We start from the raw sequence: 13,894 nt of genomic DNA on the forward strand, positions 1-13,894 counted from the left end.
TACAACCCTGACACCAGCAACCTCTTTAATTATATGTGTTAAAGAGACTGACATCCTGGGGGGATAACCAACTCAAAATTAGTCTGATTTTTTGAGTGCCTTTATATGGGAAAGAGAGAGACAGAGAGACAGAAAGAGAGAGACAGAGACAGACAAAGAGACAGAGATAGACAGAGAGAGACAGAGAGGAACGGACAGAGAGAGAAGAGACAGAGAAATAGTGATAGTGTGTGCATGCATGTACCAGTGTATAGTCCACAGGAAATTTAAAAGTATTTTAATACAAAGGAGTGAAAGGGTTCAATTATCCTCAAGGAATTTGCCATTTTCCACTTTAGAAATTCTAGGAGGAGGGATTGTTTTGTTAGAAGATGGATGCAGAATTCTGCAAATTTTTAAGAACAGATTAGCTTCTTATACTTTCTCTGTCTAAATCGCAAGCTATAGGTTTTTTTAGAGCTGGAAAGAACTTTAGAATTCAACCTTTGATTAGTGCCTTATTATTATTGATATTTTGAAAACAATACATGATTCCAGAGTTCCTCAGTTACAAGTACATTAATAAAAAACAGTCTTTAGAAGACACAATAGAAGATATTGACTACTGGTTGCTTGGCTGTATGCTATATGCCGTAATCGGGGAAAAATGGGGGAGGGGCCTATTCATCTTTATTTCATCCCTTGGAGTGTTAATTCTGGTGTAAGATGGCTGCATTTCTTTATCACAATACTCTTATTCTTTGCTTTAGGATATGCCTTTTCTTTATTTCTTTTGCTAATGTGCAGCCCGGTAGCTCTTTGTTCCCATTGTGCTGTCTCTTTCCTTCTTTGTGTAACAGGAATACTGCTTACCCGCATCTGCTACTGAGCATGCGAAAAATCCTTCCATAGACCCTTTACTTAGGACTTTCATTTGAAGGACTCCACTTTTCCAGGTTTTAGTGACATCCAGAGGAGACTGGAGATAGATTGAAACTCAAAAAAAGGGGAGTGCAGGGTTAGGTCTTAGTTTCTAAGGGAGGTTTAGATAGACAGATGGGGATGGTCAAGGGCAGATGTCACACCAGAGCCATACTTTTGTTTATATCAAAGATTTCCCTTATTTGTTTATTTGTTTATGGATACACTTCCAATACTCATTGCACTGGAGACTGAGATAGTGATCAACAACATAAGAAAACATATACATATACATACAAATATATGCATATATACATACGTGTATGCAGTATACATATATGTACACCTGCATAAATATATTTATTTATTTAGAACTTTGGCATTTATTTAGCGTTTATTAACTACCAAGTACTGTGCTAGTTACTGGAGCTACAATGTAAGGAATAAAACAATCCCTACTCATAGGGACCTTACATTCTAAAGTCTTCATGCAGTCTTAAGCTATTTAAGTTTTAAGTTTTAGATTAAATTATGTAAGCACAGTATTTAAGTACACACAAAGTAATTAAATAGGTGATAGCTTGGGAAGGAGAATACTAACAATTGGGGTAATCCGATGTAGGTTTATATAAAAGATTGTCTTGAAGCTGAGACTTGAAAAGAGGGACCCAATTAGGTGGAGGCAAGAAACCTGTGGTATAGCCAGCGGAAGCTGAAAGAAGTATGGAACAGAGATAAGGCCAGTTCCTGTTTTTAAGGCTGAAAAGGTGATTTGGGGCTAGGTTGTGAAGGATTTTAAAATTTAAACAGAATTTCCAGTTCATCTTACAGGAAAATAGGAAAGCACAGGAGGTGATTGAGTAGGAAAGTGACATGGTCAAATTTTCAGAAGGCCCCTAAAGATTACTTTAGCAGCTCTGTGTAAGATAGACTGGAGTCGTGAAAAACCAGTTAGGAGGCTGTGAACTAAGGTGGTAGCTGTGTGAACAGAGGGAAGTGTTTGGATTCAAGACGTGGCTATAGAAGGCTCAAGATTTGGCAACTAATTCAGGTGAGGAAAAGTGAGCGAGCAGTCTAGGCTAATGTGGAAGTTACAAGATCTGGGAGCCTGGAAGCATGATACCTTCAACAGAAATAGGGAAATTCGTTAGAGGGGAGAGTGAGAGGGGAAGATCTAGTAATTTGGAATGCTGGGGGGGTGTGTGATGACACCAACATTCTGTCCTGTTGCAGTTGTCTAGTGAGTGGTCTGGGACAAAGCTCGGTCTCCAGCCATGGTCACCTAAGTCTTTGTGGTTTATTGTGGTGCCTGAAGTTACAAGCCCAAGTATCTTTTTCTGAAGAAGAAGCTACAGGAGGTATTTCCCAGGCCTCCTGAATATCAGTGGTGAGGAGAACCTCAATGTCACCTGCTTATTTGAAGTAAGGTTGCTGGGAAACTTGTATATTCCAAGAAGGCTGGACATGGCTTTGTGGACTCTCCAAATACCTGCATTTTGTAGCAAGTTTAAGACCACCCTAAACTAACTCAGGAACCTTGTCCACATTGATGCTTTATGATGGGAAGGATTAAAATGTCCTCTGAATTCCTGGTTCTTTCCTGAAATCCTTGTACCTGTTGGACTGGGGCCAAGACTGATACCCCTGGATCCTGCCGTGTGTGTGTGTGTGTGTGTGTGTGTGTGTGTGTGGTATGTGTCCACTTGTCCAAGATCTCGCCTATCCTATGGGTCTGTTAGACTCCTCTTGGATTCCTACTTCCTGCCCTAACTCAACACAAATGCTATTTCCCCCGTTGAAGTCTCCCTTCATTATCCCCTCCTGATTCTATCAGCCCTTCCCTCTTCCCTGCTCAAGTGTTGTCTACTGTCCAGCCTCCTGGGTCTTCAGATATCTTCTAGGTAAAATAAGAAGGTGATGACCTCAAAGTTGCCTTGTACCTTGTAGATAGGCCTTTTCTACCTTTGCTGAAGATGGAGGGAAGGTCCCACCTGGCCTACTGTTGATGAGGTTTGGGGTGCTAGGTCTCGGAGAATGCCAGGGCGGTGTCCCCTGGAATGAATTCACACACTCAAGCCTCCTCTTAGTCAAGTCGCAAAAATTTATCATGACACCAACAGAAACAGGCAAGCTAGATAGCAAAAATGTTTGGGGGGGAGCTTATATGGAAAAGGAACAATGGAAAGGAATACCAAGGATGCTAATTAGGTTATTTAGGGACTTCCAGGAATCTATCAGGGATCCAGGTGTCTTTGGGAGCAAGTGGCTATAATCTATGGATGGGAAAATGCAGGGAGTCTGCAGAAATAACTCTGTTCATACCAGACATTGAGGGAGGAAAGACAGTTTTGTTTTGTTTTGTTTAATTGCCAGAGACATGGACCTTGGAAAAGCTCCAGAGACAGGGTCCTTGGGCAGGCACCCTGGGAAAGAGTCCTTGGGCCAGCACTCTGCACTGATAGCTTTTATCTGAGGAATTACAGGGTCTTCCCTGTGCCTATAAGAAGGAGAGAATTTTTAGGGGTGGAGCTGGGTTACTAAGACATGGTCTTAGGGATTTTGGGGGTACAGGCCCCACCACCCCATCCAGCAGTGTGGCACAGGAAGGCCTATGGAAACCTATGAAATAGCATTTGCCACAAGGGCTAACAAGTAGAAAAAATAAGTTTCAAAAAAAGAAAAGAAAGGAAAAGCTAGGACTAGGTTCCATAACCTCACTTTCCTCTACCATCTTCCTATGAAAATATAGGCATTGGAAAAAATAGTGGAAAGAAAACTTTCAATGAAGGAAGTGGGGATGTTTAGCTTGGGAAAGAGAAGACTGGGAAAGAGTGGGATATGATAACTGAGTTCAAATATTTGAAGAGTTGTGTGTAGGAGATATTTAGACTTGTTCTGTTTGTTCCAGTGGGCAGAACGGGGAGCAATGTGTGGAAGACGCAAAAGAGACAAATTTAAGATTGACGCAGGGCAGATTCTCTCAGAACTATCTCAAAGTACAATGGTGGTTTCCCTCTTCATGGCCATATTCACCCCGATTTGTTAACTCTTTGTTGGGCATATTGCAATGTGTTACAGTGGTGATTCCTTTTCTGTATGTATGACCTTTGAGATCCCTTCCAAACTGCAAATTTGATTCTAAGGAAAGCTTGTCAAATCATTGTTGTTCACTCTTCCTTTTGGAAGAGGACCAGTGACATCATGGGGTGATGTCTTGCCTTGCGCATGAATTGCATTTGTGTATGTGTTGCAATGCCTGACTGCTTTTCGAATCAGTATAGTGTGTGAGACCTATATTAGTGTGGCTGTGAACTAACACTGATATTCACAACTACAGATTTTTCTTAGCAATGGGTGGTGAATAAGCCCACAGCCCTCCTCGAGCCCGGGTGCTTGGTCTCCCGGTACGTAAGCTTTCTAACAGCAGGAACTGTTACCTCCTAAGGTACTTTCACATCTCCTCCCCTAGCACTTAGGAAACAATGTGCGCCCACCACATAGGCTGGGTCAATGGCTGGGGATGAATGAGAGGAAGGAAAACTTTTCACAGTCTGCAAAAACCACTCCCTTAATTAGGCACCTGGGCAGAAGTTCTCGACTGCTCGTTTCCGTTCTCCCATCAAGACCCCTAGCCGGGTATCCGGCACCGCCCTTTCACAGTTTACAATTCCCTCTCATCATAGCGCATCCCCCAACCGCTCCCACGCCACGCCACGCCCCCCACCCCCACCCCAACCTGGCCCCCGCAAAAACCCGGAGCCGCGGAGCCGTGCTCTTGAAAGCCCTGTGGGACCGGAGGGGGCTCCAGTGAGCATGTGCAGAAGAACTTGGTGGCTGCCGGCCGCTCGCTCGCTGGCTCGCGCTCGCTCGGCCGGACGAGGCCGGGGCAGGTGGCTGATGCTCTCAGGGGGCTCGCTCTCTGCACCCGCAGTTCTGGCCGCCGGGCTCGGGCAGGCGGGAGAAAGGGAGGAGCGGCAGCGGCAGCCCCAGCTCGTGGGGACGGTGGCCCCGGGCTCGGCCCCAGAGTCCGGGAGCGGAGGATGGAGGCGGCTCTGCTGAAGCCGGCCGCGCCGCAGATGATGGCGGAGCAGGTGAAGTGCTCCTCCGGCGGGGGGGGCCCCGGAGCCGGCTCCGGGAGCGTGGTGAACGCGGAGCTGGAGGTGAAGAAGCTGCAGGAGCTGGTGCGCAAGCTGGAGAAGCAGAACGAGCAGCTGCGGAGCCGGGCGGCCAGCGCTGCCGCGGCCGCCGCCGCCTCCTCCTCCTCCTGCTCAGCCTCAGCCTCCTCCTTAACCTCCTCCGCCCACCCCGCGGCGGCCACCGCCTCCGCCGGCTCGCACCTGCTGCTGCTCCCGCCGCCGCTGTCCCCTCGCCGGCCGTGGCTATGACCGTGACCGTCCCGCCCGCCGCTGGAAGCCCCCTGAGCCCCCCGGCCGCGGGCGCCGCGGGGGGATTGGCGCTGGCACTGAGCAGCGGGGGCAGCGGCAGCGGCAGCGGCAGCGGCAGCGGCAGCGGCAGCAGCAGCGGCAGCGGCACCGGCAGCCCGGCTTTCCCCGGTACCTACTGCCTGCCCAGCCCGGCCCCGACCCTCCTGTGCAGCCTGGCCCAGCCCGAACCCCCCTTCGTCTACTTCAAACCATCCCCCGCCGGCTTCCCCGGGCCTGGAGAAGGCGGAGGGGGAGGTGGTGGGGGGCAGGAGCCTGAGGGCTCGCCTCCGCTGGGGACATCGGCCCCCGCCTCCCCTTCTCCGACCCTGCTGGATGAGGTGGAGCTGCTGGACCTGGAGAATGGATTCTGCAGCCAGCTGGAGGACGAGTATACATGGTATTGTCGAACCTAACCTTTCCCATTCTTTCTCCTTTTATTATTCCAGCCCTTGTGCTCCTGTCATAGACCTGGTCCCTGGAGCGTGTCCGGTTGCCCTGGCCTCGAGGGAAGGGGCTATCTGTAAGGATCCAGGTTCCTCGGTTCCTAGATGTCCTGTGGGAGGCTGAGGACTTGAAAGGTGCTCCTTCTGGGCTCTTACGGCCTTGCCCTTCCTTCTCAGCTCCATCCTCCCTCCCTTCTTCTGAGACCCTGAAGGCAACTTTGTCGCCTCCTCCCCTCTGATACAGGAAATGGTGGCAGTGACAGGTGCAAACAGCTTGTGTCACTCCAGGGCTCCTGGCTCTCCTTGAGCGGGGGCGATTAGTTTTGATTCCTTTGAGGGACCAAAGGAGGCTCTTTCCTTGAATTGCTGGACCTCCCCTCTCTCCCATTTTTGCTGCTATACCTTCTGCTGAGTCTGAGCGATGAATTGGCCATCTACACTTACCTTTTAATCCTCCTTTTGATACAGTTGTTGGATCCCATACTCCTTATTAGCATTAACTGGAAAATCCATATGATCTTGTTTTGCTGCTGTTTAAATCTGCTTTTCAGTGACTATTACCTTTTCCCATTAGGGAAACGGAATCGTCCTATTATCTGTATTCTCTCCCGTCCTCCACTCTCGTGTACTATTTTTGCTCCTTTGAAGGGAATGATTTTTCCTATTTGATGAACAGTTTATATCTATTTTGACTCGATCTGGGAGACCTGGTTGGTGCAATCATACATTTTCAGTTGCTGCATTTCCATTGATATTTTATTCTTGCAGATCTGCTTTTGAAATTATGACTTGCCTTGCAAAATGTGCTGACTTCACTGTCTTTTTCCTCAGTTATGGATGTCAGAGATGTGGACATAACTAGGGAATCCTAATCATGTGTGTGCTAGGTGGACATTTGCTCAAGGAGCTGTGGACTTTTTTTTTTTTACTTTAAATTCAATTAGAAACTCTTCACCTCTTTGCCTTGTCCATCGAATACTGCTTACTCCTGGAAAAGTATCCTTTCCAACAGGGAAAGGCTCTTAATTAAAGTTCTGGGCATTCTAATTAGTAGATTCTCAACTGATGACCAGTCATCAAGCTACAGCTTAAATGGGATCCTGGTTCTAGAGTTGACAGGGACCTCAGAACACATCTAGTTCAACCCCCTCATTTTCCTCATCAAAATGTGACCCAGGGAGGTTGTGACATTCACCTAGGGAAAATTAAGGGCAGTTTCACCTAAATAAGAGGAGAATGAAAACTTATTTTGGTCACTGGTTATACTTTTGAATTTGTTAACCTTGTATTTTTCAAGATAAGTCTTGATTCCTTCCGTATTTTCACAGATTTATTGCATAGATTGTATTTTTTAAATTCAGTGAAAGAGAAACTAATAATAATAAGAAAACACACCAGCCCTAATCTAGGGGTAGAGACTAAGTAGGGCAGAGCCTGCTTTGACAAAGCATTTGTCTGCCCTAGGCAAGGTTTAAAATTGTAACACCTGGTGTGTTAACTGTCCCCCAAAATATTTGTTTCTTCTCCAAAACTCACAACTTGACAGTGACAGGAAACCCTCTTCTTACCCCCCCCCAAAATTGCAAATTCTATGGGGGACAAAATTTGTGGCACTAAAAATGTGTATTTTTAGAAAGGGGACACTTTTGTCTCTTTAAGCAGCTGCTTCCATTGCCTGTTCCTAAAAGACACTCAAGTGATTCCCTTTTTCTTTTCCTAACTACTACCGTTTAGGCTTCTTTCTTTCTGTCCTTTTGTATGATAGCCCAAAATAACATAAAGAAGGACAAATCACTTTGTTACTAAGTCTTAAGTGTATGAAAACTTAAAATATTCCCAAGTGTCCAGAACTTCTCTATTTGATGCCTGTGCATGTGGTTCAGTTCATAAAACACCAAATATACTCTAAGCATTCTCTGATTTAAATCTTTCTGCCCCCAAAGATTAAAATATTATTGTCTTGTAAGTTCTAAATCAGTGACATAGCTATATTTTTAAAGGTCCTTAGCTAATTTTTAATGATTTCAATTACATTAAACTATTACTATATTATGTTGAGTAATGAGGGTATAGATATTTAGATGAGACCTTTTTAAAAAAATATAAGATAATTAGCTAATTTTAGTGATTTTTATTTCTTGATGTAACTTATGTAGATAACACTATGCTAGATGGAGTAATGGGGGTTAGGATATTTAGATTAGAAACCCTGCCTTCATGGAGTTTATAATAAGAGGATTTTTACGTATGTACAAGGAACTCTTCAGAAGAAGAAAGTCTCTATGAAAGTTGGAGTTCGTAACCTTTATTTTTTTGGTGGGGAGGTATGGACCCTTTTGACAGTCTGGTAAATCCTACAAATTTTTTAAATGCATAAAATTCATAGGATTACAAAGGAAGCCAATTATATCGAAGTATAGTTATCAAATTAAAATTAAAAAGCACACCTCTGCAAGTTCAGGACCCTTTGCCAGGGGAAGCATCAGATTCTTTATTGAAGAGGTGGTATTTGAGTTGGGCTTTAAAGGCTGGGTAGGAGTTCAACAGCTGTAGATGGAAAGGCCTGGTAAAGAAGGCATGCATAGTGAGCAGAGGCATGGAGACAGCAAAACAGCAGGGGGTGTACAGGCAACTAGTCCAATTTGAAGCAGAGATTACATAGAGGAAAGTAGTGTGAAATAGCTCTGGAAGAATAGCATAGTGCCAGATTGTGGAGGGCCTGGATGACAGACTCCCAGACATCTTATTAGCATTAATTGGGAAATCCATTTGGTCTTGTTTTGCTGCTGTTTAAGTCAGATTTTTTTCCCTGCTTATGACCTTTTCCAATTTTATTCTGATAATGAAATGGAACTATCTCAATTCTCCCTACCCAAATACAGTATTTACCTGCTAATATTTCCTTTACGCTCTCTGAAATTACAGATTTTTCTTCTTTAAAGAAGAGTTTATCTACTCTGGCCTGGTCTTGCAAACCAGGAGTTATGCAGTCGTATATATCCTGAGTATTTTGAGGAGGGCAATTAGACGATGGGATCTTCATGTCAGGAAAACTACTTTGGAAGTGAAGGCTATATTGGGAGGTGGCCAAATGGAAATGGGAATATAATTTAAGGAGCTAATGCATTAGTTTAGGTAATTAGGGATAATATATTAGGGTGTGTGAGGATGGGAATAGAGGGAGAGAATATGAGATGTTTCAAAGATAGAATGATACTGTTATCTGAAAGGAGAGGGAGATGAAAGAGTCAAAGATAACACTGACTTTTGGTCATGGAAGACTGAGTGAAAGGTGGTGCCACTGATCGAAATAGTGAAATCATTAGGTCTACGATTATTTTTTGGGAAAAGACAATAACCTAGCTCAGGAGCCCTTTGACTGAATAGGGTGGCACTTGAAGACCTAGATGGCCTCATGTGGCCTCAAGGCTACCCGTTCCTCACCCTTGACTAGGTTTTTGATGTATTGAGTTTAAGGTCTTGGCAGCACATGCAGGTGAAGATGTCCAGCAGACATTTGGGGTTACAATTCTAGAGGCTAGGAAAGATAGCAGGGCTGTAGATGAAAATCTGGAAATAATCTTAGAGCTCTAGGAATGAATGAGATTACCAAGAGGGAGGATGTAGGGAAGAAAATAAAATATGAGGAAAGAATTTTGTGGGACATGCAAGTTAAAGGTGTTAGGAAGAGGACAAGTAGCCAGTGTAGACACAGGAAGGTTAGAAACGTAGAGTTTCAGGAGACTGAGGTCCCTTAAGCCAAAAGAGAAAGAGTATCCAGAAGTAGATAAACTTGGATGAGAAAAAAAAATACATCTTTATTTCATTATAAATGATTTCCTTTGTAACCTTCTATGGTTTTTTTTTTGATGTTGTTCATTTGTTTTCAGTTGTGTCTGACTCTTGGTGACCCCATTTGGGATTTTCTTGATGCTGGAGTGGTTTGCCCCTTCTCCAGCTCATTTTACGAGTGAGAAAATGGAGGCAAATGGGGTTAAGTGACTTCTCCAGGGTCACATAGCTAGTAAGTGTCTGAGGCTGGATCTGAACTCTGGTCTTCCTGACTTCACGTCCAGCACCTTGAGAAGCAATCCATAAGCTTCACTAGACTACTAATGGGATCAGTGACACAAAGTTAAGACCCTTTTAGCAAGTGGTCATCTAATGTTATATAGACATCAAGCTGGATAATCTCAGAATGGAAGGGGCATTTGATTTAGCAATTAAGATGTCACTAGAGACATTAAAGTTTCAAAAGTGTGGTGGAGGTGGAAATAAGACTATAAGAAGTTGAATTGAAATTGGATAGTGAGAAAGTTGAGGTATGGACAACTTTTGGGAAAAGTTTGGCTGTAAAGAAAGAAGCAGGTCATTAGGTAGAAGAGGTAGAAAGGTCAAAGGTAGATTGGAAAGGACTGCCGAGCATATTGGTAGGCATTTGGGAAGAGAGGCTGAATAAACCCTTTTGGAATAGCTTTCATGTTACAATTTTAAGACCTGTTATGTTGAGAACAAGCTGACTTGAATAACACTTGTCACTTATCTGAGAGGTTTTAAATTTTTTTGGAGGGGAGGCTGCTGATTTGATGTTAACATACTACTAGCAAGAAAATTTCATTTTTCTAACAATGAAGAAGAAATGTTTTCCAAGCATTTTGAGATTGTCTCCTCTTTATCGTCCTGACAGGTACTGCAGAAACTGTTTCTAGGATTTTATATCATTATTTGAAGGGCTAATGTCTTTAAGACATTGAGTTTATCTTTACTGGTTTTATTTAAAAATGAGATGGCATTAATTTATGTAAATTCATATGTATATACATATATATGTATTTGCTTTCACAATTTTAGCTTAATTAATTGAACTGTGTTGCTCTTTGGTGTTTTAGGAAGTGATGGTGACACTTCATAAAATTCTTTTTGGTAGTTGAACTTAACATTTGAATGGAATGTTTAATACTTATTTTAGGAACACCTTGGCCACAGAAGACTAAAGAATAGCTACTCACCTTGAACAGCATTAGCTTTTGACTTTGGAATAATTATAGAGGGTAAGAAAAGAGCAAATTTATATGTGATATTTTATTAGTCATTTACTAGGATCTTTTCCTTTTACTTTCCTTTTACTTTCCTTTTACTTTACATTATGAAGGATTTTACAGCCACAAAGATAGACCTAGTTGATAATTCATGTTCCTTGATAGATTTTAGTTCCAGAAAATTATGTGTAGTCTTTTGATGGAACTTCAGATAGTGATATAAAAGTTTAAATTGTGGGTCAATACAAATTATCTTTTTTTTTTTGGGTGAGGCAGTGGGGTGAAGTGACTTGCCCAGGATCACACAGCTAGTAAGTGTCAACTCTCTGAGGCCAGATTTGAACTCTGGTATTCCTGAATCCAGGGACAGTGCTCTATCCACTGCACCATCTAACTGCCTCCTTAAATTAGCCATTCTTAACTTAAAACATATGGAATAAGAAATATTTAGTACGTTGTAATCCTCTAGACTCTAAGCTCCATGAGTGTCATGTTGAAATTTTGAATCTTCATCAGTAGCTTTGCACAATCACCCTTTGTATGGAATAGATACTCAGAAATACTTCGTGAATTGGGTTACGTCCATGATCTCATCTGTTTGGGTACTTCTTCCATTAGTTAAAGTTGTAACTTTTCAATAACTTCTTATCCTGATGAGTTTCCCTAGTGATGAAATTACTAGGGAGAATGATAGAGTCCAAAGGCACATTACTATCTGTCTGGCTTGTCTGTCTGCCTGGCCTGTCTCTGCTTGCCTGCCTGTCCCATCTTTCTTCCTATCTAGTCTAGGCTAGAAGTGTCTGGGCTATGTGCAACCTAGGTTCACTTTGATTGGCATGGGAGATTTGACCTATTTCATTTTCTGATCTGGATTGGTGCACCTCTCCTTAAGCAACCCAGTGGCCCTTGTTTTCAAGGGCTTTCCATATTAACACAGACTAACTGTAGGTACACTATTACATTAGCCCCTGTAGTTCAGAGCTCCTGAGCTCAAGATATCCTTTAGTCTCAACCTCTCCAGTAGCAAGGATTATTGGTTGTACATCCTATGGTCAGTCAGCCAGTAAACATTTATAAAGTATCTACTATGTGCCAGGTTAAGCACTAACAATACAAATGTGAGGAAAAAAAAACAGTCCCTGCCCTCAAGGAGCTTACAATATAACAGGAAAATATATAAAAGGAGGCTGAAAGGGGTGATGGGCATGATGGAGGAATCCAAAGAAGTGCAGCTGGGTGGAAATGAAGAGTTGGTAGTCCTGAGCCCCCCTTATATTAAATGGAGGTTTTGAGGCTCATGGCTCTGCCTTCAGTCAGAAGGACAAAGGCTACCGATGAGGTATGAGTACTCCAAAAGGAGTGTACCTGGGTTCTATTAATATTTTGTGGATACCAATAGAATACCCAGGCTTTCTGTTTTTCCTCACTCTTACTGCTTGACTTGTCTACCTCCTTTCCTAATTATACATGTTGTTTATGATAGAACTCATATCAGGTTGTCATAGTAATGTACTATTCCACTATCCTTTGGTGACTTGAAATTTTCATTCTTCTCAGAGCATGTTGTTCCATTATCATTGGGAAAACTTTGACATTTAAAAAACTGAACAAAACAAATTTTGTGTCACTGAGCAGTTTGGGGTTATAGAAAGCCTTGTATAAATAGCTTCTCACGTGCTGTTCAGCCTATTCTAGTCATCTGTAGGTCTATCTATAATCAGCTGAAATACTTGTTCCTTATTTTATGTAGGGGTATGTACATGAATTAGTACTTTTCCAATAATATACATTGTGGTGTGTATGTATTTATATATGTGTGTGTGTGTGTGTATATGTGTGTGTATATATGTATGTATGTATATATACATCTATACAGATGGAATAACTAACAGTCTATCTGCTCAATTGTATATCTTAATTTGGAATAAATGTGTATATTCTAATACATGTTATTATGGATACACACACACACTCACTCTGGTTTTTCTACTGTAAATGGTTAGTCTTATCTCTTTGGCCATGAATTTCATTGAAGATGGCTGTAGGGTTCTGAGGCTAGATGTAGTAATGACAATGTCATGCATATGCAGGAACCCTTGAAAGAACCCTTCTGTCTTCATTGAATCCTTCTTTTATTTACTCTTTACTTAGGACTTCCTCTGTGTACTGCTGCCTTAGGTGAGCATATTGTTTTATGGGACTTGATTTTTTGATACTCATAGGGTCATTGAAAAAAGTTATTTCTGGTCACATGCCATAGACTTCTATGTACTTTCAATTTGGAAAACAGAATATAGCTTTTTGGAGAGGAGCCTTTCAAATTATGTTTTATACTGAGTAAAAGTAATGTCAAATATGTCTTATTAGAAATTTAAGACTGAATATTAATACAAATAACTCCACTGTCCTGGTAACTTTATTTTTTAATTAATTTCAATTTATGAAGTATCAACACCATTTCAATCATGTCCTGTAAATCTTCCTTAGGATTCTTTGCCCATTCATTCTCATTTGCTTTTTCTCACATGTTCATGGTTAGAAGGCTCTACTTCTAGTTATACTTTTTAAACTTTTCATTATTTCATAAAGGTCTACCCAGATTTCCTTGGATACTTGTTTTTATTGCAAAGTATATTCCACTAAATTAGTGTACTATAATTTAACAATTTCTATATTGTTTCAAAAATTATCTTTTGAAACCAGAAAACAATAGGAATAATGGTTTTTATATTCTCTCAACTTTTATCACTTTTTTTAACTTTAAGATGTGGCTTGCTTTATAAAAAGAAATTTTCAAAAGCTTTCATATACCCTTCTTGTTTTCATTCGTAGACTACTTGCAAAAGTTTTATAGAGATATAAAAGACATGAATAGATAGTTGCTGATTTTTTTTATCTTAAATCAAAAGCAGGCTTATTTTTCCCATTCTTTTGAAATCATCCCCCACTTTTCTATGTCTTGAAAAATTGATCTATGAGGGCTTTTTAGTATTATTTTGATCACAAATTTCTTCGCTATGTTTTGTTGTAGGTCTAAGAGTTCTTCTCAACTTCCATCTTTTTAGGTATCATTCTAATTTTCTAACGT

General features: G+C 41.8%; 1 protein-coding gene across 1 annotated transcript in view; it reads left to right on the forward strand.

Annotated features, from left to right (window-relative positions):
- The first annotated feature begins 4,692 nt into the window (after positions 1-4,692).
- SLAIN1 (SLAIN motif family member 1) overlaps positions 4,693-13,894 on the forward strand; it is an 84,411-nt gene continuing 75,209 nt past the window's right edge. Inside the window, 2 exon segments of the mRNA XM_020973302.2 lie at positions 4,693-5,267; positions 5,270-5,721. Coding sequence (XP_020828961.1) covers positions 4,941-5,267; positions 5,270-5,721 — 779 coding nt within the window. The 5' untranslated portion in view covers positions 4,693-4,940.

The sequence above is a fragment of the Phascolarctos cinereus genome, unplaced genomic scaffold (genome assembly GCF_003287225.1).
Source record: "Phascolarctos cinereus isolate Bilbo 61053 unplaced genomic scaffold, phaCin_HiC Scaffold_7;HRSCAF=346, whole genome shotgun sequence".
NCBI lineage: Eukaryota > Metazoa > Chordata > Mammalia > Diprotodontia > Phascolarctidae > Phascolarctos > Phascolarctos cinereus.